Here is a 22680-nt window from a genome sequence, read left to right as displayed (position 1 = left end):
GTAGCTAATGAATCTTTTCTTAGCTGGTTTTCTCCACATTATTGGAGAGCTCCTAATGTTTCACCCAACAAAACCCTGAAAATCACTGAGCAATGGTTGCTCCTTGACCTTGATGGGTTAGTCTGCAAAGGGACCTGTGCACCCAGAGCTGTGCTGGTGCTCACTTGGGAGTTAGGTAGTCTCTGGGTTTGGTGTTTAAAAGAAAACAATCTGAAGCACAGTAACTTCATGATTTTTTAGTGACACCTTGTTATGTTAAGTGAGGAAACACACTGTTAGGTCTTGTAAGACAAATCACTTCCTTTGTAGGTCATCACATACACCTTGAGACTAGTTGTGATTTTCACAAAAGACAGTCCTCTAGATCTGCTTCTGTAGAATATAGACCTTCAAGTGTTTTGTTTGTAATTCTTAAATGTTTGCATATTTCTCTAAGTTTCCTAGCTAGCAGAACACTTCTGTTTTAACTTGTTTGCTTCCAAGTAATTTCTCAGCTTGCTTCTTAGCATTGTGATGCTATGCTGCGCTGTATAATGCACTACCCCAAAATGCATCTTTCTTTTCTTTATAATATTCTGTCAGTGCTTCTCAGTTAAGACCTGCTCAGATTATGTAGGGGCACACATGGCCCTTTCAAGTTGCATGTAAAGGTCAAGTTCTATTTCTACTTAAACCCAAAAGAATACAGCCTGTGGTTTCACAAGTGTGTTTTCCAGATTTGTTGAAATTTCTCATGCAAAGGGCAATGTGAAATTTGGATGCTAGTTACGGAGGATATTTGTTTTGGTGCAGATGCCAAGAAAATATGTACATTGTTTTTAATTTCCTTAAGAAATGTTTTACATGCTTTGAATTACTTGAGATTTCTAAATGCAGCTCTAAAAATCTGTGTCTTGAGATGTGGTTTTCATGAGAACAGGGAGCTAAAAAAGAGTCCAGTTGCCCTCTTGTTTTTTAGTAGTTACCACACCCTTTTTGCTTCATTCCTGTAAACCAGAGCAGGATTTCTCTGGCAGTCACTTATGCAATGGTTCAGCCCCTGCTGTCAGTCTCCCTGCAGTTCACTGTTTTAGTACCATGAGCTGCCTGAGCTTTTTGCAGGCTGTATACTAGTTTTTCTTCTCTGTCAGAACTTCATAAACATTTGCATAATATAAAATTACAGCTTACAACTTGTTTTCTGCTATCTCCAGATCCCGTTAAAGAGTTCTGGAGAAGGGGAGATGTGGGCTCTAGTTCAAAAATGTCTTGGTGGAATAAATATTTCCATTTGAGCCTGTAGGATATATTTCATTTTGAAAAATGAAATTTACTTTTCTCCTTGTGACTGTTTTCAAACCAGCTAATGCAGAGCTGAATCTTAGCATTGCAGTATTCCTGTCAGCTCAAGTGATATTTTTTTCTTAAACATCTTGAAGCTCTATTGTTGAGAACCATCTTGGATATGCTATGTTTCCCATTCATTTGATTTCTCTTACTTTTTGTACTTGATGATAGTTGTTAGCATTTTGAAACTTCTCAATAATACATTCTTTAAATGATAGTGCAAAAACAGGTTCTGGGGCTCTGCTCTGTTGTTCCCCTGGAGTGTTTTTAATCCCATTCAAGCCAGCATATAGGTTAAAGCACCACAGTGAACGTACTTGATTAGGTCTGATGCCAGTGGGGTTCGTGTAGCACAGCGTGTCAGGTCCCTGGGGCTCCTCCTGTGTTAAGAGCCCTGAGGAAAGGACATGGGATGTAAAATTATGTTGATGTTGGAAGAGAATTTTGAGGAGGCAGTAAAGAGCTGAAACTACTGCGTGGTTGAAGCACTTAGATGCATGTAAGAGTCCTTGCTGCTTTAGGTCAGCTGTGTAGCTTGGCCAGGCAGCCCAGGCTGGGCATTCGGCGGTAACGGGAGCGGCGGGCTGGGCTGTCCCGGCTGCCAGACGCTGTGGTTGGGAGGTGGGTGGTACCACGAGCTGTGCTTCAGCTTTTAGCCTTAATGAGTCAGCTATAGGCAGGGGACTGCAAGCCAAGCCTTTGCCTTTCAGCTCCACTTCCTCTTAGCTGCAGAGGTGATGTCACCATTGTGTGAATGCTATATTACTTCTCCTTTTATGGAGATGAACAGGCTTGAAACGAGAGTCACTCATGCAGAGGAAGTGGGTGATAAAGGCCTGGTAGGATGTTCTGTAACTGAGATGTGGAGCTTAAATTGCACATTGTGTTCTAGCCTTCGAACCCTTTTCTTCTCCGATCCCAAAACTTTTAAAAACAAAATTTAATACTTTGGAGCTGTATTAATTTATCAATTTTGCCAATGTATTTGACCACAGCAGTTCAGCATTCATTCACAGTTGTTGTTTTACAGTAGTATATTTGGTTGAGTATTTTCTATGTACAAAGATGTTCTCACTTGTGAAAACAAATTTTGGTTTAATTAAGTTTTTACTGTATGATGAAGCAGTGAGCAATCTAAAATGCAGTCTTTTATTCTTGGACAAAAGAAAGTCAAGAATAAGTGGTGTATTATGGATTTTTTTAATATAGTAAAATTAATCTTTTGATCTTATTATACCATACTGCTGTATAGTTTAAATTTGAAGGATATTTTACTTCCTGAATTTCTGGATGTTTGAGGCTGCTGTGTCTTGTGATCACTTGAATACTATGGTGATGAGAGCTGAAGAAGAGCCTAGATAAAAAGCTTTCCTTGTCAGCTGGTTTGAAATACAGAACTGTTGCTATAATTAACTAATGAGTTGTTATTCTGGATTGTTTTTAATAAGTGACTCTGTTTAGAACTGAAAAGCAGGTGCAGATTTCTTTTAATCAGGCGTTTCTTGATTGTGTTATTATAAGCAACTGAGTTTATGGTACCCAGCACATTCTCTTTTGCTGAGTAGGTTGCTTGCACAACTGACAATGAAGTGAAGGCAAGTGCTGACTGAAGTAGTGCAGTACACCCATGTTGAATGATCCTTTGAAAGAAAAAGAAAAGGGGGTAGGAGGTAGCCACTTGCCTGGACAACTGAATTCTGATTCATGATGGCACAAGTCAGTATCATATGGAGAATGAATATTGGAATTTGAAACTGTTCTTAATTTGAAGAGTATCTAAGAGTTATGCTTTGTGTGTGTTAACTCTTTGCCCCTTTGGTCGGCTCCAGTTTCCTGTTGCTCAACACATTATTTGAGTTGTCTGTCTATACACAATTAGAGGAATTCCAGCTATCCCAATGACTGCTGCTTTGCAGTTCTGGGAAAGAATTTCCCCCAGATTGCAAACAGGAATGTTGCCTTTTATGGCAGTGTCTGCATACTCCCAGAGACTTGCCTGCACTCGCAGGTACAATCCTGCTGACTGAAAGCAGAGGTGACTAAGGCAGCTGCAGTGGGCCACCAGGAAAGTATGTTGGGGGAGGAAAGCTTCATGACAAGAGGATTTCAAACACTGTCTGTGACTTTTCCTGCCTGACCACCTTTCAACACCTTGCTCTATGTTAAGGTGGGGAAAAATCCTGTAGTTGCCCCTTTGAGGACTCCTTAAGGTCAATCCAGGGTGCTGTGGCAATCTTGCCTTACTGGAATAAGACTAGAAAGAAGTTCTCAATCAAGTAGGAGAAAACTTGGCATGATCGAGAAGTGTTCAGTGCCAAAGAACTGCTTGGTATTATTATCAAATGTTGATCATCTCTTTTTCTGTTGGGCAGTCAGTTTATCTGTCTGCTTACTGGTATTCTTTTGCTGGATCATCTCTAGGATGGAAATGAGAAGGCAGGTGTTATTCATGTGCCTGGGTTTCCACTGCCTGTTTGAGAAGCCCCAGCTCATAATTCCAAGGTCAGAGCTGGTTACCAGCAATAAGGACCACCTTATTTAGAGTTACCTTTTCAAAATGTTTTTTTTTTCTTTCTCTCAAATCTACTTAGAAGAGCCTCTGTAGTACCTGAATGCAAACATAACCTTTTCTGGACAAGTGAACTGCTTGTTTTTATTCAAGCTTTTAAAAGTCAGATGTTATTCAGAGACGCAGTCTTGTCCTTTTACATAGCTGCTTTGTGGTGCAGAATTGTACTCAGGTGTTGTACTACTGAAGAATACATTTCCTTAGGCAATCCATAAATGAGTCATTAGTTATTCCCCTGATCCACCCTCAAAGTGCCCAGTCATGCAGAGGGCTGGCATGTGCCTGCTGAGCCCTTGACCCACTGGGAACCTTAAATGTGTGAGGCCTTTGGAGCTGGCTAGCATCTATTCTTGACCTGGCCTTCAGCAAAAGGAGTATATATCTCAAAGGCAGCGAATAAATTCAGCACTTGAAAAAATGAACATGCAATTTAAGTAAAGCTGCAGTATCTAGTTTTGAAGGGTTAAGAATTTGCCAGGCCAAAATTGAGTGGTGATTGTCTTCTACTTGCTTTCTTCCAGGCTTGGGGCTGATCAGCTCTTTCTGAGAACAGTATTAGCAAGATAGTGGCAGGTAATATTTTGAGTTTTAAACAAGAAAAGAAGCAGATTCTTTACCCCTCATTTTTTTTTGCTCATCTACATGCAATCAGTTTCCATTAAAGACATCTAAGAGCAGGAGTTGCATATACTTAGCATGTGAACCTAATGCTTCCATTATTGGCTTCAGAATATTTTAAGATGGAATCTCAAACCTGTTAGGTTTGCCAGCTTTCCTTATTCCACAAAAATATGTGCAAAGGCTAGATATACTCCTCTCTTTTTAAACTGTGTGTATGGGAGATTTTTCTTGATTAATGTGGCATTCATTATGTTAGTATTGAAATGCTAAATGTGCTTGCAGCAGTGTTTAAGGATACAGAAAGAGGTTTCAGGTACTTGAAATCTATCAGACTAGAAAGCCTTCCCTAATTACAGCTCAATCTCCTTATCTTGCACAAAACAACTTGAATGGTGATTTAATTATATCATCTAAGTACTGTCTGGTGGGAAGAATACTGAGCGTTTGTGGTTTCTCTAAGCTATGGGGAAAAGGAATAAAAAGGAGTAGCTAAAATGTGGAGACAGTCACATAAACATACTGTTGGATGTCACCAATTACTGAAAAAAATTATTGGAGGGATCCAGTGAATTGCATACTCTCTCTTCAGAGAGTAGATGTTAGTCCAATGCAATGAGTGGAAAAAGGAAAGTGGCAATGCCTGAATGAAATCAAATTGCTGCAGCATTACTGAGCTTCTCAGACTGAATAATCTGCGAGTCCTCTGGTCTTGATTTAAAAATAAACAAACACCTAACATCAAACAAAAAAACCTCCCAGCCTAATGGGGATTTTGAGTTTGGTGGCACAGTGTATTCCGAGTGCCTCAGTGGCTTTTGTGGGTTGTCAGTCAATTACTTGCTGTGCCAACCTGTTCCATATTTCACTGTCCCTGTGATGACTAGAAACAGCTTGAGGCTGTTCTGGTGTAGGCACAGGCACTCTCCAGTCTTCAAGTGCTCCTAGCTCATTCCTGGTGGTGTGAAGGAATGGGATGGGACCCGGGTAGAGGTAGTGAGGGCAGGGATGAAATTGAAACAGGGCAGAATCAGAGTGTGCGCAGGAGCTGTGGGATGAAGGCATGGTGGAAGGACTGGTCAGGACTGCACATAATGGAGTCATAGATGAATGCTGACAGGAGGTGAAAGATGTGGGAGAAGGTAGTGGTGAATGGGCTGGGTGAATTAAGTTCTGTAACTGGAAAGATATCCACAGCTGGGAGTTGAACACAGGCATTAGTATGTCTGCTGGTATATCAACATGGAAAAGAAAAGGTTTCTGTTGTTACCAATTGCTGTGGTAATACAATAGGGGATGGTGCCACAAACAATCAGCTGTATAGGATGTAGGCTGGAGCTATGTCTTCTAGTTTTTGGGTCCAGTCTGTACAAAATGAGTAACAAATATTTTGTCACTGAGCCTCCAGTGTTTGTTTTGGTCTGAAAGCCTCTGTTTGATGTGAATATTTGGCACTTTGGGATTTGTAATAGTTGCTGTCCCACTTTCTCCCTATCTCTTCCATTTTCACTGCACTGCTGATAACTTTCGTAAATCAATATGGGCCCACTGCAATAGGGGCTGAAGAACAAGTAGATGCACATCATCCTGTAGCTGTGTGGTAAAGACACATTCAGTAAGAGACTTCTTCAGTGTTTGTGGAAAAATTGTAATGCAAATAATATTCTTTCTGGATGAAGAAAACTAAATTGCTGTGGTGCCATTATGCTTTGGCATAGGGTGGGAGGTGGGTGTCCTGTCAGAGAAGGGGTTACTTGGCTGTGTTTCTGAAGATACTTGTCAGTGTTTACTAGTTCCTGGTGTCTTTGGTGTTGATTTCATTCTGTCAGACACATTTACTTTCAGAGTTCTAGTCTGACTACTCTTTTAAAATTTCTTCTAGATCGAGAGGATCAGTCCATCCTTTGCACGTGAGTATTTCCAACTGTCAGTTTGTCTGCATGTAAAAGTTTGTGTTTTTACATTCTTGCTGGGAGGACTGTCTTAATTTTAAGTGCTGGTAGCAAAATTACAGAATCAGGTAATAATGGAGAGTCAAGGAAAGTCCCACTACAGTTCCTCCAATATATAATTCCTTCTGCAAAATATTTTTCGTAATAAATGGAGGAAGAATGGCTTTGAAACGGCCCCTATGCTCAAACTACTAAAGAAATACAGCTTTGTCAATGGAAAAATCTTGGAGTGATCCTTCAGATTTGATGCAGCTGTTATGTTTAAGTACATGCATACTGATGAGGCTGATAGAGTAACAGATACTCTTGATGCAGCAGTTTTTCTTCTAGACACAGTAAAATTGATTGGCCCTCAGCCACGCTTAAGGAATTGGTGTGTTTCTTCTTGCAGTCAGGAGGCTTCCGTCTGAAAGATTTACTTCATTACCTTTAACCCCAACATCTACAACAGCCTCCAAGCTATTCCTCAGCCACTTGACAGTCTTTGTATCCAAGTAACTGGAAAGCACAGTTCTTTATTGTCTTCCATGTTGCAGTCCAGCTGCAGCCCAGCTTTTTTCCCCTTGGTTTTAAGGGAGGTGCTGCAATGGTCAGAATGCGGTTAAGGATGTCGATAGTCCTTTTGGGATTAGAAGTATGATAATACATCTTGTTTGTGGATAACTTGTAAATTTTCTTTACAGAGGTGAATCAGGAGCTGGTAAAACAGAGAACACCAAGAAGGTTATTCAATATCTGGCTCATGTTGCTTCCTCACACAAGTCCAAAAAAGACCAGGTAAGACCTAGGTTTAATGATGCTTTATTGCTCTGCTGACTTTGGACACTAAATATGTATTGGCTGTTGTTGATAGAAGACATATTGCTCAGCAGAAGTTTAGGTGTTAACATCTGTCGGGGGATTGAGGAGGTCAGTGAACTATGAAACAAGAAGTCTGTCAAAAATTGCAAGTCAGGGAACACTGTTCAAAGCCATAAATCCTTTGAATTCGGTGGCTCTACAGAGGACATAAACTCATCCCCTTGGATTTGTGGGCAAGTGCATGGGCAAGAGCTGCTATAAAGGCATCATCTGTATGATCTTTTCACGTGGTTGTATTGCTTATAACCAGTCTAGGCAGTGTAAAACTGACCCTTCTGTGGGGGAGTTGTCTCCTTTCTTCTGTACCATTATAGAGTAGGTCTGGCCATTACACGTGCTGTCTCAAAACTGGAGAATACAATAGTAGGCTAGTGGACATCAGCTGAAAATGTATAAATTGTAGGAAAACATTAAAAGGGGGGAAAACAGCCAAATGTTAGCAGCACATGAGAGGAGGGTGGTGATGATGGTGGGAGGACTTTAAAGATGTCTCACTTATATTTTTTTCCCCTCCCTCTCCCCCGATGGACTATTGCCGAATTCTTCAGTTGTATCCTCGTAGGTGAGCTGCACGTTTACTGCACGTTCTGCACCAGGAATGCATTTTTCTGTCCCATTGTGTGATTTTTTTGAGCAGCTTTTCACTCCACACCAATATCACTTTCTGCAGCTAAAGCAAATTCATAGACAATTCACAATTTTTATTTTTTTTTGTGTGGTGCACAGTAATCTTTTTTGTAAGGATGTTCAGTTGGAGACTGTAGTGATATCAAGAATACTTGTGTTCTTTGCTCAATACTAGTTTGCCTTTAAGGTTTTTCTTGCAGGATTTTCCCAGACATATACCATCTTAGAAATACTCCCCCAGGACAATAGGACTGGACAAGGCTTTCCTAGAATCTTAAGCATATACTGTGTGTGGTGTTCCTAATAATGTTGATGTAGTTAAGTGTTTAGCCAGGGTCTTCTAGGACTGTGGGCTTGTTAGCCAAATCTGAACATGCTGGAAATGTTCTTTAATGAAAGTAGAGTGTCAGGTGTGTCCACTGCATCTCTACATAAGAGTTTTCCTGTAGTAGCTTAATGTGTAGGCATGTCTAATGCATGCAGAGTATATAAATAAGAAGGTGTTTCTGCATGCAGGCACACTGTGTGTGTGCATGCACATAGTAGTAACTAACTTTTGGAATTCCACCAAAAAAAACCAATGTTCTATGTGCCAAAATTTCAGACATATGAAGGCTTTTTCCATGGTCTGTCAGTAGCTGTATTTAGAAACATTCTCCTTTTTTCTTTTTTTAAGTGTGGAAAATAGAATCATGGGGTTGAGTTAAGTATTCTTCCACTGCTTGTCCATGAGTAAAACTTGAACCACCAGAGCAGGACAGGCAATCTGCTTAGAAGAATAAAACAGTCCTAAGTTGGACTGATTGGTGGTTTGCCCAAGTTTGATATTTAATTTTTTTCCCTAAGTTTTGATTTTTTCAAAAAGTCCTGCTGCTGTGATTAAACTGACCTTAGCAGAGGGGATTTAAAGCTGAAGCCTTTGTTAATCAGCAATGAGTGCTCTCTGCAACACTTCTTTATGATGCAAACTTGGAATCAGAATATAGGAGTTTATGAAGACGAATACATTTAATTTTTTTAGTATCTCGGGTATACTGGTCATGGAAGATTTTTATCTTTAGGCACAGACCTAAACAAAGGATATTATAGAAAGTAGTGGTACTTTCTTTACCGTGAACTTTTGGATGTAAACTGATGTATTTCCAAGTATCAGGGCAAAATCAGTTTTATAAAACATATTCTTTAGCTCACTTGTTTTGGAGGTAGTAGTGCATTCCACCATTCCCAGTGCATTAGTATATTCAGCTAAATAAGCTTATAGCTGCATGGTGTGACTTCAGTGCACACTAAGGCTCCTTTTGCAGGGTGTACTGAGTCTAATTATAGAAACATTTTTTTTCCATTTATTGAAACTTCTATTTATGGAAGTTGAAATCAGTGTTTTTCCATGTTTAATCTCAGCTTCTCTACTGTCTTCTTAATTCATGTAATGATTTTTCAAGATGTGAGTTTTTGCAGCTAATAAGAAATCCGTGGGTAATAGTAGCTAATATTTAAATATTTGTCACAAAACTTTGCTTATAGATGATGTTTCTTCTTCTCCCATGTAGCCACTGGTGTTGGGATTTAGTTATTTGATAATCTCTCACATGACTGCAGAGAAGAAAACAAAAGCAAATCCCTGAAGTGTAAAAAACAAAACAACAAACTCTCAACAAACCAAACAAACAACCTAAACAACCTCCCCAATATTTTTTTTAAATGCATGCTGTTAAAGGATTTCTGGATGCCTTTCTCCATACTTTCTGAACAATAAGTAGCTGTAAAAACTTCTGTCTTTCTTAGAAAACATTCCAAAAAGTGTTTGAGATGCAAAAAAAAAATCAGAGTGCAAGGTAGATAGATGTCAAGGATTTTAGTTGCTTTAAATTGGTGTTGTAATTTCAGTGCAATAGAAAGACAGCGTACTGAAGAGTGTTGGGAACTGGGAGCTGCCAACCACAGACTAACAGACCCAGTGGCTTTTTCTGCTTCTCTTTTCATGAGGAATATTGCACATACTTCAAATGAATGCCAAGTGTTAAACAAATTTGTTTCAGGTCAAGGAATGGCAATTACAAGTGCCAGGAAATTGGCAGCATCTTAATGATAGGAACCTTAGGATTTTTAGAAAGCTTTGACAGCTCTATTTTGTAATGGTTTTGCTTTGCAAAATTACCTATTGTATAAAAATAATGAAGTATCTTCCATCAGTGAAAGGTGACCATCAAAATTTAACATAAGAAATCCCCAACAAACTCTACCCAAAAACTTATTAAAAATTTAAAACATTATTGAATTGCCTTTTAAACAAAGACAGCGTGCAGTGAGGAATGGGTACAGTAATTGCAGACACTTAATCCTATGTGCTGTTGCTGTGGCTTGCTGAGAACTTGGATTTTCCCACTGTGTTATGGTGCTGAGGCAGTTAAGGAGAGCTCAGTGATTTGACCAACTCTTCAACATTTTCCTTTCCCCAGAGCTTCATATTGTTGTGAGGCCAAGCTGTCACCCTATGCTATTGCTACCTTGGTGTTTCAAGAGACCTAATCACCTCTAAACTACAATTTACCAACACCTACTTGAAACTAATGACACTTTTTCCTGAGGTACTAAGGAACAGTAGGGCCTATTATATGTGGATTTGCATAAACTTCCCTCTTTGTGTAGCTAAGTATGGCCTTGGGTTTATTAATAGCCAAATAATTAAAATAGTTTTCATGTCAAAGCCTGATTTCTCATCCCTCCTTGTTCCATTTAGTTGTGTTTAAATGCTGTGTTGCTGTCATCTCTCACTTGAATAATACTAAATTGCAGTTAGAAACATAGGCCTAGGACTTCACTGCAGGGTAGGGAAGAGGAATGGTGTGAGGGAAGAGCATTCCAACTTCAGTACATGTGGCAGAACACAAGAGGAAATGTGACTACCACACGGTTTCAAGGACTAAACCCTAGTTTCATGGTTTTTTCCCTTGCATTGCCAGATGCTGGGTCTGTTGTGAGACAGATGATGTCCCAGTCCGGGGACATCAACCTTACCAGGGCTAAGCCCCTTGTTACACATACTGGACAGTGACTGAAGGTGTTTGCAGCAGCTGCCCCTTCTGTGTATGTGCAGTTCCACCAGGACTGGGGGTCTTGTTTGGCCTTGCACTTTGCAAGCATGAAGTGATCGTGGAAGTAAAAAAGACTTGTAGTTCATTGTACAGTTTCTCATATATCTTCCTTCTTTTTTTTTTATTGCCTGTATTTTTAGAGACAGTGTGTAAGAACTAATCTGTCTTTGAGAACAAATGGGAACAATTTTCCTTTAGAAGTAGCCTTAAATAGTTTCCCCATAAATTCCAGTTCTCACAAATCAAACTTCATTTCCATCTGTTATGCACAGGCAGTCTTGAGTACTTACTGATAACTGCTAAAAAGAGAAACATTAATCTAAACTGTAATTTTGTGTCTCCAGAAGCTTTTTAGTTGGTTTTGAAATATAGAGAACACCATGCTTTTAGCTCAGAGGACAAGTAATTTTTCAAAAGAGTTAGGGATACATGTAGATCCTGCAGGGAAAGGTGTATATGCTGCATTGGCCTAGTACTAGGCAGAGATAAAAGTTCAGAATTTCTTTTTCTACAGTTTCCAGCATTTTGTGTTCCTTGAGGGGAGGAATGTGTGAATATAGCAGCAGAATGCAAGCAATCATGCAGTTTGTGGGATACCACTAATTCTCTTTTTTGTGTGTTCCTCCTTACAAAGGAGATTTTTGCTTGTTTGTACTTTGTAAGATGTAGACTCTTGGAAAAGTGCAAGCTTTTTGTTGGTTTTTACAAAACATTAGACAGTTTCAGACTAACTTCTTAACCTACTAGTAGCAATGTTCAGAGCTGTCTTTAAATAGCAAGATAGGATTTACCTCACTCTTCCAGCCTCTATGGCAGTACACTTCTGGGATGAAGGCCTGGTCTTAGATGCTGATATGGTTTTCACTTTGTCCCTGGAAAGTCTATGGGATGTTACAGCCAAGTAACTTTGCAGGGCTTCTTGCTAACAGAAAGACACACTGGGAGGAAGGGAATAAGGCTAATTTATGAATGTTTCTGTTTAACCCAGATAACTAATGAGTCTCCTTTGAAGGTTTAAGTGATCATCTCCTAAGGTTTAATATGGCTTCTCTGCAACAGATGCCAAACTAGTGTGAATTGAAACCGCAGCGCTGGTTTGACCCAAGGTTAATGCTGTGAACCACTACCTACTTTATTAATTTTGGATTTCTCTCTAGGGAGAACTGGAGAGACAGTTGCTCCAGGCTAATCCCATCCTGGAGGCCTTTGGAAATGCCAAAACAGTAAAGAATGACAACTCCTCAAGATTTGTGAGTATTATTATGTCTTGAGTGCACATTGAAAAAGTGCATCAAGAGTGTATTTTACACTTTCCAGAGTGTTCTGCAGTTGGGTGAGTTACTATCAGGGATAGAGTAATTGAGTGACTTCCTTTAAATTAATCTGGGAAATTAATTTCATTTGGTGAATTGTCCAGAATAGATTTTTTAGGTCTCTAAAATGAAGAAACAGGACCCTGTGCCAGGATCATTTGTACTGGTTTTTTTGGTAATCATTTACACTCAGTTTTATCCTAGAGAGCAAATACTCGTCCTTATTTTGCTTGCTGTGGAGAGCAGTGGACAACATCTGAGAGGCAGGTGGGAGGGGAGCTGGAGCAAAACCAAATGAAAATGGTTGAAGCTAATACTGAAAGAGGTGGAAATGTCAGGGTAGTGTAACGTGAAATTGAAAGGACCCTGGTTGTGGGAAATCTAGGTTGAAACATAGTGAGTACAAGTTGTAGGCTGTCACTATGACAGAAGTGTCTGGAAATGCTTGGTGTCTTTTTTGTTCAGTTGCTGTTGTGATCACTAGGCATTGCCTATTGGCTGACCTTATGTTTTGCCTAAAACCTGTCTGACCTGTTTGGAGTTTTCTTTCCTGGATTAAAAAGAGAAGGTTTACCTCTGTTGTTGACTGTTGTTACCAAACACAAAGAAATACTAATTTTAATGCTATTGTCTTCCTCTTAGGGCAAATTTATCAGAATCAACTTTGATGTCAACGGCTACATTGTTGGAGCCAATATTGAGACCTGTATCCTTTTGTAACACCTTGAAAGGTTCAAGGCTCTAGAGGTGTCAGGGATGGTACTTAGCAGTTTTCATCACCACTCACTTAGGCTGAGAAAGCAATTGGAGGAAATCTAAATTTCTACTATCAAGATCTATCTATCTATCACTGTTGTAGTCTCCTCTTTCCTCAATAGTATTTTGTGACCTTTGTGATCATGGTGCAGACCTTTTCTGAATTAATGAATGAATTCTAATCTTAAGAGGTGAAATGCAAGCATAAACTGCAGCAACATGAATAGGTGTGGAATTTCATCATTCATTCTTGCTTCTTTCCAAGGCAAGTGGGGACTGATAGCATCAATTTTTATGTTTCTTAACAATTAAGTCTCTTTTACCGTAGTCATCATTCAGAGGCTGGCACAACTGAGACCAGAAGCTCAATGGGTTATTGACTGATAATGATTGCTAAGTCAATGCCCTTGTTAATTGGTATGAGAGAACATCAGGTAGTTTTTTCTCCTGCCACAGAATAGGAAGGGATTTGTATGTCATGTCATGGACCTTGACTCTCTGAAGATCTGCTGGAGAAGTCACGCGCAATTCGCCAGGCCAAAGAGGAGAGAACCTTCCACATCTTTTACTACCTGCTCTCTGGGGCAGGGGAGCATTTGAAGAGTAAGTATGATTATGTTGTGATGAAGGAATCCCATAACTACATCAAGAGGGTTCAGAACACTTGTAGACAAGGACCTGTTCCTTCACAGTTCCTTCTTCTCTGCCTTTTGGGGATTGTCAGCTCTCCTCTACTTCTTTCATGCACTCATACATCCATCTGCCCTCCCCCTGCACTTCTTAGTTCCTGAAAACTTGCTTCTCTGGTTCCTTCCTGCACTTGTCTCTCTGCCAGCAATGACTCTACGCCCTTCCTTATCTAAATCACTGTCCCATGTTTAGTCTAGTCTTGCATGATGTAAACTCTTCTGGGGCAGGAATGGTCCTGCTGTGAAGCTCTTGGTGTGTAACTGTATGGAGCAAATCTGCAAGCTTCTAAGCAGCTCTAGCAGTCTGGGATCCCTGCACACCTTGTTTTAATACCTCAGCCCAGTACTGTGGGTCTGTGTTGTGCAGGAGCTGCAAATGGATCGGCAGGAATGACACAAGGAGAGGACTTTCTCATAGCTGCTACTGTTTCAAGGGTTTATATATAAACTTTTGTCTGACTTGAAACAAATGAGGTATCTGAAATTAAAGGCAAATTTTCTTTCAAGTTAGTAATGCTTTTTACAGATTTAGAATCTAATGAGTGGCACTGCTTTGATGGAGTAGTCCAGAGGAAGGAATAGCAAGAAATAACACAGAAGATCTTCAAAATACATTAAATGTTCAGCCCAAAGTAAAACTGGGCTTAATCCTAGATTCATCCAGGAGCTGGTAGTGTATGCAAGTCAGAAATTTGATATTAGTGGTAGCTTGTTATCTGTTAAAAAAAAAATCCATAGTAACTTCTTTCTCAATTATTTTCTAAGATGATCTGCTGCTGGAGCCTTACAACAAATACCGCTTCCTTTCCAATGGGCATGTTACAATCCCGGGTCAGCAAGACAAAGACATGTTTCAGGAGACCATGGAGGCAATGAAGATCATGGGCATCCCAGATGAAGAGCAGATAGGTATGACTATGCAAGAAGGAAAGAGGGAATGGGCCATGTCTCGAGCTTTTTTGGTACTGGTTCTTTTTTTGTTTGTTTGTTTTGTTTTGATTTGTTAGCTTTTTCTTTAGGGATTTTGTTGGTTTTGTTTTGCTTGTGTCCATTCCTGCTCCCCCTGCCCTGAGTGAACAGTGTTCAAGTAACAAAATTTAGTGGCTTTGGAGTGACCCACCTCAGGACCTACCAGCACAGTTGCATGTTATACAGTTAACTCTAGGACAAGCAGCTAATAAAAACATGCTTCTGTTTGCTGTTTTTGTTCCCAATCTGAGGCTTGTATACCCAGTTTGTGAAAAACGCATCCAAGATACAAGAATCCCCTCATTCTCTTATGCAATACATGGCTTGTGTGCTCCCCCTATACCTTAGCAGTGGCTCTAAAGTATCTGATCCAGCCACTGCTGGATTAGTTCTTTGAGAATGGGCTGGTCATAGTGCCTTTCTTTCCAGCTTAACACTGAACTGCTGATCAGAAATTAATATTGTCTGATTCTGGGAGCACAGTAGCATGACAGTGAAAACAGAAATGCATGCAGCCAGCAGAAAGTGCAGTGATAAATATTCACCAGAGCTCTGTGCTCATTCATGATCTGCCCCACTGGTTGGAAATCAGTGTTCTGCAAAGTCTCACCTTCGAAATGTGTATGGTCTTCTAAAGCTACGACTTACTCTCTACACTGAGAGTGTATAATAAATGATACATGTTTATTTACCTGTGCTTTCTGCTGTTTACGGTCCAGCTGTTAAAATCTGTGCTGTAGTTATCAACAGTTTAATGCATTTCTTGATATCCTGAATAATCTGAAACTTAGACTTCTGTATGGAGTGAAGAGAAATTTGCCTAAACCAAATAAAAGAAATGGTAGCCTAATTCATTGTCAGAGGATCCTGCTATGCTCAGTTTTTTGAGTTGTTTTTAATGTATGCTCTAGGGTATGTTTTTGCTGTCATGTAGATGAGTTATTGGTTCCAGGCACTACAGCAAAAATAGCTTTAATGTTTTACATTTGCTGAGGAGCCTGTTCCACTGCCCTTTTTCCAGAATCCAGCCTAACCATCCCCTGACAGAGCTTCATGCTGTCCCCTTGGATTGGTCACCAGAGAGATGGGTGCCTGGCCCTCCACTTCTCCTTGTGGGAAGCTGTAGGCTGCTGTGAAGTCACCCCTCAGTCTCTTCTCCAGGCTGACCAACAAATGACCTCAGTCACTCCCCTTATGGTTTTCTCTTGACCCATCACCATCTTCACAGCCATCCTTTGGACACTCCCTAGTAGCTTTATGTCTTTCTGATATTGTGGCACCCAAAACTGCACCCAGGACTTAAGGTGAGACTGCAACAGTGCAGGGCAGAGTATGACAATCACAAACATATATTTATTTTCTCTTGCTCCTAATGTAGCATATAATGGAGCCTTTGTTCACTCTCTCATCAGAAGGATGTTTTCTTAAGACACATCTTTTTGTGCTAGTGTTGTGGTTTAACTGCAGTTGGCAACTAAGCCCTACATGGCTGCTCATTCACTCCTGCCTAGTAAGATGGGAGAGAGAATTGAGATAGTAAAAGTGAGAAAACTCATGGGTCAGGATAAAGACAGTTTAACAGGTATAGCAGAAGCTGCACATGCAAGTGAAGCAAAGCAAGATGAGGAATTCAGTCACCATTTCTCAGGGGCAGGCAGATGTTCAGCCACACCCAGGAAAGCAGGGCTCAATTACGCAGACTTGGGAACCAAACATTATCACTTTCAGCATCCTCCCCTTCCTTCTTTTCTGAACTTTAAATGCTGAGCATGATGCCATGTGGTGTGGAATATCCCTTGGGTCAGCTGTCCCAGCTGTGTCCTTTCCCATCTTCTTGTGCACCCCCAGCCTTCTCCTGTGTTATGAACACTTTTTTCCAGTACAAATGCAGAGCACAGTGCCATACAGCTATTGTGAAGAAAAATAATTCTACCCCAGCCAAAATCATCATAAACAAGTAGATACTAGGGGACAAAAAATACCTTTAGATCCCCTTCAAGTGATTGGCAGTTTACTTTGCTCAAGGCAACTGGAAGCTATTATGCAATGAGCTTTGATACATAGTGAAAATTGAATTGACATAGTCTTCCCTGTCTTGGCATCTGATAGCTTGGCCTTCTTGACGTGCATCGTTTGAAGAGTATGAATATATCATTAGTAATGGGGTGGGGTGCTTCAGCATATAATTAGTAATAGTTACGGTCCAGGCACTTTCGCCCACATCCTGCTGCCTTCTGTACACTATAATGTGTGTCTGTAAGGTCTACAGATCTTGGTCAGGGAACTGAAAGTGTTAGAGGGTTAAAGAAAAAAAAAATCTTTAATTGGGATGTACTCTTAACTGTCTCTTTAACAATAACTGTTGAGGAAAATTTGGTATCAAATTCATTGCATGAGTTTTTACCCTCAAGCAGAGAAAAAGTGTTTTATTAAAAAATACAGTTGTTGTAGGTGGCACTTTACCCTCAGTCCTGTGTCTCACACTTTTATATAGATGTTGAGAATGGGTAAATTTCTAGGCTGTGTAGTCTTGCATAGGAATGACAAGGCAAGTCCTTTGTCCTGAATGGGAGTCATTTAGAGGAATAACCTGTAGTGTTTTTCCCTAAATTTCAGAAGGAGTTTTGGGATGCTGAGATGGGTCTCTTTACCATGTTAGAAAAGATAAATGGGTAATATGCATAACTGGGTCATATTTTGGTGATGTCTAACACTAAGCTGGTATTATTATTACTATTTCAAAAGGTCTGCTGAAGGTTATCTCGGGTGTTCTTCAACTTGGCAACATTGTCTTCAAGAAGGAGCGTAATACAGACCAAGCCTCTATGCCAGACAATACAGGTAACCAACCTCCTCCCCCACACCAAAGAAAAGTGCAGCAAAAAAGCCTACAGGAAGTTCTTGCCAGTGAGAGAATGTATTGCAGTATGTATGGAATGTTGGAGTCCTGTTTTTCCACAGGGTGAATTATTTGTCAGAGGAGCTGGCCTGCCCTGTACAAATGCACAGTGTTCTGCCAGGCGTGTGTTTGCAGCCACCCACGGGCAGGAATGTGACACTGTTCCTGTGTCAGGGCTAGGCAGGAAGCACACACCATGAACAGATGAAAAGGATTACTCTACTGGAATATGTGGAGTGTGTGTTTTAAACAAGCTACAGTAATTGCTCCTTCAAACCTGTATTATCAGATTTTAAGGAATGTTCTTTGCTGCCTTTGTAGGTAGTCTGGTAACTGTAAGAGTAAGGTGGTGGATAGTTTTATGGTGGGTATTAATAGCATATGTACGTATTTTAATTGCACTGTCCATTGTTGAATGTGTAAATGGTGCCATGTTTCATGTGATAGAACACTTAACTCATAGACCTTCATTGCAGATGTACTGCAGAAGTGCAAATGTGGCTAACTTTTCGCTAAGCTGAGGGGTTTTTTTGGCTGTTATTATTTGAAATATGCTTGAAATGTCATTTTAAGGAGGAGAATAAACTGTTTGGGTTTGGATTTTGAATTTGAAATACAGAGTTGTCTAAAAGACTAATCAGTAGATGAAGACAGAGCAATTAGCTTGATTAAGAAATCAATTTTCTGATGTATTTTTAGATTGATTACAGACAATGACCTTTCTAAAGCTTCTGTGTTACAATTGAGTTGTATGAGACTATTACTTGAAATATACTCTAGTGGCTTCTGGAGAAACTCAGTAAACTAGTATGGGTTGCAAGATGGGTTTTTTTGGAGTTTTTTTTGTTAGGAAGGTATTTTGTCTCAGCAACCTGGTCTTCATTTAAGGTTTTTTGTAAGCTGTGCCCTTACTTTTCTAAAGACAGTTGTTGGAATGTTGTTCTTTTTCTCTCGCTTTCTGTGAGAAAAACAGAGTAATATGAATCTTTTCGTTTTCTCTTACCATCATTAGCTGCTCAGAAGGTTTCTCACCTTTTGGGTATCAACGTGACAGATTTCACTAGAGGTATCCTGACTCCTCGCATCAAAGTTGGACGAGATTATGTCCAGAAAGCTCAGACCAAAGAACAGGTAAGCATTCTCAAAAAATGAATCCGTACTTTGAATCTCTTATCTTACTGCTGCACTGCTAGTGCAATGGCAAGCACACTTGAACGTTGTGCCATAATATATTGCTTCTAGCATAATATATTACTTGTTTATGTAATCTGTATAAAGATAGAATTCACCCTGTGCCTTAGCACTTCTCTTTTGAAAAAAAATAAGAGAACACAAGTTTGCTAATTTTGGTGACTGGCTTTCCTGGGGAGTTAGTAGTTTCAATGTTAGTAGTTTCAAGGGTGACATTTCCAAGTTGGTGCAATACAGAAAGCACTATTTTTGAGTAGGTCAGCTAGTAAGATAGAAGAATTTGCTGCTCGCTCTTGAAATTGATTGGAAATTTTGCAAGATTCTTGAGTGGTTGTGCTGTAAATGAGACATGACCTAGGAGCTCATGGCCTGCTTGAATGGAGCAAACCCCCGTGCTTACTCATTGCCTGTCTATGAATACAGCATTATCCTCTAAATAAAGAAACATGGCCCTGTAACATGGAAGGGGTTGGTAAGAGATTGAAGTCTGGAAAAAGTCGAAGATTGCCTTTCCATGCTGCTTGTCATTTTTGATGCTTAATTTCTTACTACACGTAGTATTTGTGTCAAACACAGGTAGAGTAGTGGCAGGGAGGGATTTGGCTTCATAAATCCAAAGTTACAGAAGAATTTAAGTTCATTTCCTTGGGTCTATGAAATACTCCATGTTACTATAGTCTTTGGACGTGACTGGGCATAGTTTTTCTTTCTTTAATACCAGCTCTTGTTTCCTCCAGCAGGCAGGATCCTGAAATTTGGTTCTGACACACTAGAAACAAATTCTTTGCTCTGTATATGGACTATCACTATGCCATCTACTTTTCATTTGGAATAAACTGAAATAAGCCTTGTTCAGTGAATTTCCTAGTGGAGAGAAAATGCCAGACTACAGTTGTGCTGCTAGATGCTGAAGCAGTATGATCTGTGCCTTTCATTGGGTTGTAATGCAACTTTTGATGTTGATCTGTTTGCTGCTTAGGCTGATTTTGCCATTGAAGCACTGGCCAAAGCCACTTACGAACGGATGTTCCGGTGGCTGGTTATGCGCATCAACAAGGCTTTGGATAAGACCAAGAGACAGGGTGCATCCTTCATTGGAATCCTTGACATTGCTGGCTTTGAGATTTTTGAGGTAAGGAGATGTCAGGTCCTTGCACTCAGCACAGTTTAATACGGAGCAAAGACCGCAGAAGGAAATAGCTTTACAACTGGAAAATAACACACTCTTGATAAGAATGTAAAGCCCACAAAAAAAGGGAATCAACACCAAATCTCATGCAAGGTAAGTGTAGGAGAAGAAGAGCTGAAGGAAGGTTGAGGGAGAGATGGAAGAGAGGGGAAATGTGAGCCTTTCTCTAGATGACAGTGAACTGTTGGGCCAAACCATTATGGGATTCTATTAAATAATTTTAGGATGTGGTTTGCATGATAATCTGAAGCAGCCACAGGCTGCCATGAAAAAAGAAGTATCCTAGCATTATCGCAGCAAGGCAGCTCCTGCCAACCTGTGTTATGCTATGCTGGGGTCTATCTCATGAACAGCTGCAAAATTAATTGGACCATTTATTAATGAAATAGAAAACTGAGACACAGAAAAGTTGGTTGTTTTTTTTCGTGGGTTTTTTTTTTTTTTTTTTTTTTGTGTGTGTGTGTTTGTTGGTTGGGTTTTTTAGGGGGTGTTTTTTTTCCTTCTCCCTCTTATTAGTGTACCTTTGGCTTCACAGTTCTGGATCTCATGAAAACAAGAGGAGGAGAAATAACATAGTTAGGAATTAATAAATAGGAAGGAATTAGAATAGGACCGCTTTCTTTAGAAGCTGCATTATGTTTTGTGTGGTCAAACATAAATATGCACTGTGGGTTATTAACTTTGTCCATACTGTTTGAAGAAATCTGGAAATTTGGAAGAAATTTCCCTCACTTTCCTTGCTCTGATTTTATATAAGGATTAAAAAGGGACTTTCCAGTCCACACACTATTAGGAATTTGTCTTTAGCTTCTGTTGCTACTTCTTCCTATGAAGAGGAATTGCTGGCTCTGCATTTGTGAGAAAACCAGAGTCCTTTCTTGTCCCGGGTTAAGTAGCTGTAGTAACTCTTCTGCTGTTTACAGCTAAACATTCTTTTGCAAAGTCTGAGAACCAGTGTGTATGAACTTCCCTAGGGATTGCAGCAGTGTGCAGTGGCATGTGACAGAACAGGCAGTTCATATCCAAAGGGGTTATTGACAGTGGACTGTCTGACCCACTCTAGCTTAGATTCCTGAACCACAAATATGATATTTTGTGCTAATAGGATGCAAGGTGTGTCTTCACAAGCAATTGGTCAAACATCTTTCTGCCTTTTTCTTCATTAGCTGAACTCCTTTGAGCAGCTGTGTATCAACTACACGAATGAAAAGTTGCAGCAGCTCTTTAACCACACCATGTTCATTCTGGAGCAAGAGGAGTACCAGAGGGAGGGCATAGAGTGGAATTTCATTGACTTTGGCCTGGACCTGCAGCCCTGCATTGACCTCATAGAGAAGCCGGTAAGTTTGTTGTTTTTATGTTGAGCAGGAAATGGCTGCACTGATTTTGTCATTGAGGACATAATCTCTGGCCCTCTAGCTTTTGTTATCCTCTACTGATACTGTAATATGATTAGAAGCAGGATGAACAGTTTCTTCTTTGTCTGAAAGTGTGTCACCAATAAGGCTGTTAGTATCAGTTCTGTAGGAAACTGCATGAAAATGGATCTAATCGGCCACTTTTTCCTCTCACTATATTATCTTCACTTGTGTAGGTCTGCATGGTGCTAGATGTATGTGTAGCTTGCCATAAGTACTGTGAACTTCCTTACTTAACTACAGGTGTGATGAGAACTGTGAACTCTGTTGCTTTCCTTCTGCTCTGATGAAACTTGAGAATTTACAAATTTTCTAGATGTTCCAATAGTAAGGACTAGTTTGTGAAACTTTCTGCTATGGCCTTTTGCATTTAGACACCTGAATATATTTAGAGTACTGTATAATAATATTTCTTCTATTAAAAATATCTTTTCCCAAAAAAAAAACAACCTAGACAAATGTCATAGAAGAGACATTCTCATAAAAAAGGTCAGAATTCCAATGAGGATATTGAAGAACTATTAACAATTTATATTGCAATGGAAGTAGTTTAACTGATATTACACAAGAGGTGAATGTGATGTGGATCAGGCTTAGGTATTCTTTTTTTTTCTCCTCTAGCCATCAAAAGGTGTTAATTATTGTTGTAGTCATGTCGTTAATGATGTTTTGATGTTTCTCTTTTTAAGGCTGGGCCTCCTGGTATACTGGCTCTGCTGGATGAAGAGTGCTGGTTCCCAAAAGCAACAGACAAAAGCTTTGTGGAAAAAGTTGTTCAAGAACAAGGCACCCACCCCAAATTTCAGAAGCCAAAACAGCTGAAAGACAAAGCTGACTTCTGTATCATACATTATGCTGGCAAGGTAAGGAATTAATAACTAAAATGTAATAGTTGGAATGCTTAATTCATAAACATTGCTTCTTAGAAATGGCTACTTACCAAAATGGTTGCCTATGAGAAACCATCAGAAGATTTCATGAAAGTGTTTCATTGCAGAGGAGCTTACAGGGTCTAAGAGTCTGCAGTTTATATCTATATTTATAGTCCAGGATGTGTCAAACTGACAATAATTTGAATTTGCTCTGTGTGACTTGGTGAGACTGGACGTACTGCTCAGAAACCTGCATCAAGACTTCATCACCAAAAATGCTGATGCAGCTGTTTTATGTGTCACACTCTGGATGGTAAATCCTTTCCCTTCACTGAC

General features: G+C 39.9%; 1 protein-coding gene across 1 annotated transcript in view; it reads left to right on the top strand.

The window, feature by feature from the left end:
* MYH9 (myosin heavy chain 9) overlaps positions 1-22680 on the top strand; it is a 68857-nt gene that overhangs the window by 24542 nt on the left and 21635 nt on the right. Inside the window, exons 4-14 of the mRNA XM_021554050.3 lie at positions 6396-6423; positions 7149-7242; positions 12206-12298; positions 13004-13067; positions 13622-13720; positions 14572-14715; positions 17521-17616; positions 18687-18805; positions 19845-19997; positions 21221-21394; positions 22162-22335. Of these exons, the coding sequence (XP_021409725.1) occupies positions 6396-6423; positions 7149-7242; positions 12206-12298; positions 13004-13067; positions 13622-13720; positions 14572-14715; positions 17521-17616; positions 18687-18805; positions 19845-19997; positions 21221-21394; positions 22162-22335 (1238 nt within the window). The remainder of the gene's footprint in view (positions 1-6395; positions 6424-7148; positions 7243-12205; positions 12299-13003; positions 13068-13621; positions 13721-14571; positions 14716-17520; positions 17617-18686; positions 18806-19844; positions 19998-21220; positions 21395-22161; positions 22336-22680) is intronic.

The sequence above is a fragment of the Lonchura striata genome, chromosome 5 (genome assembly GCF_046129695.1).
Source record: "Lonchura striata isolate bLonStr1 chromosome 5, bLonStr1.mat, whole genome shotgun sequence".
NCBI classification, from domain to species: Eukaryota; Metazoa; Chordata; class Aves; order Passeriformes; family Estrildidae; genus Lonchura; species Lonchura striata.
This window is presented reverse-complemented; position numbering and strand designations above follow the sequence as displayed.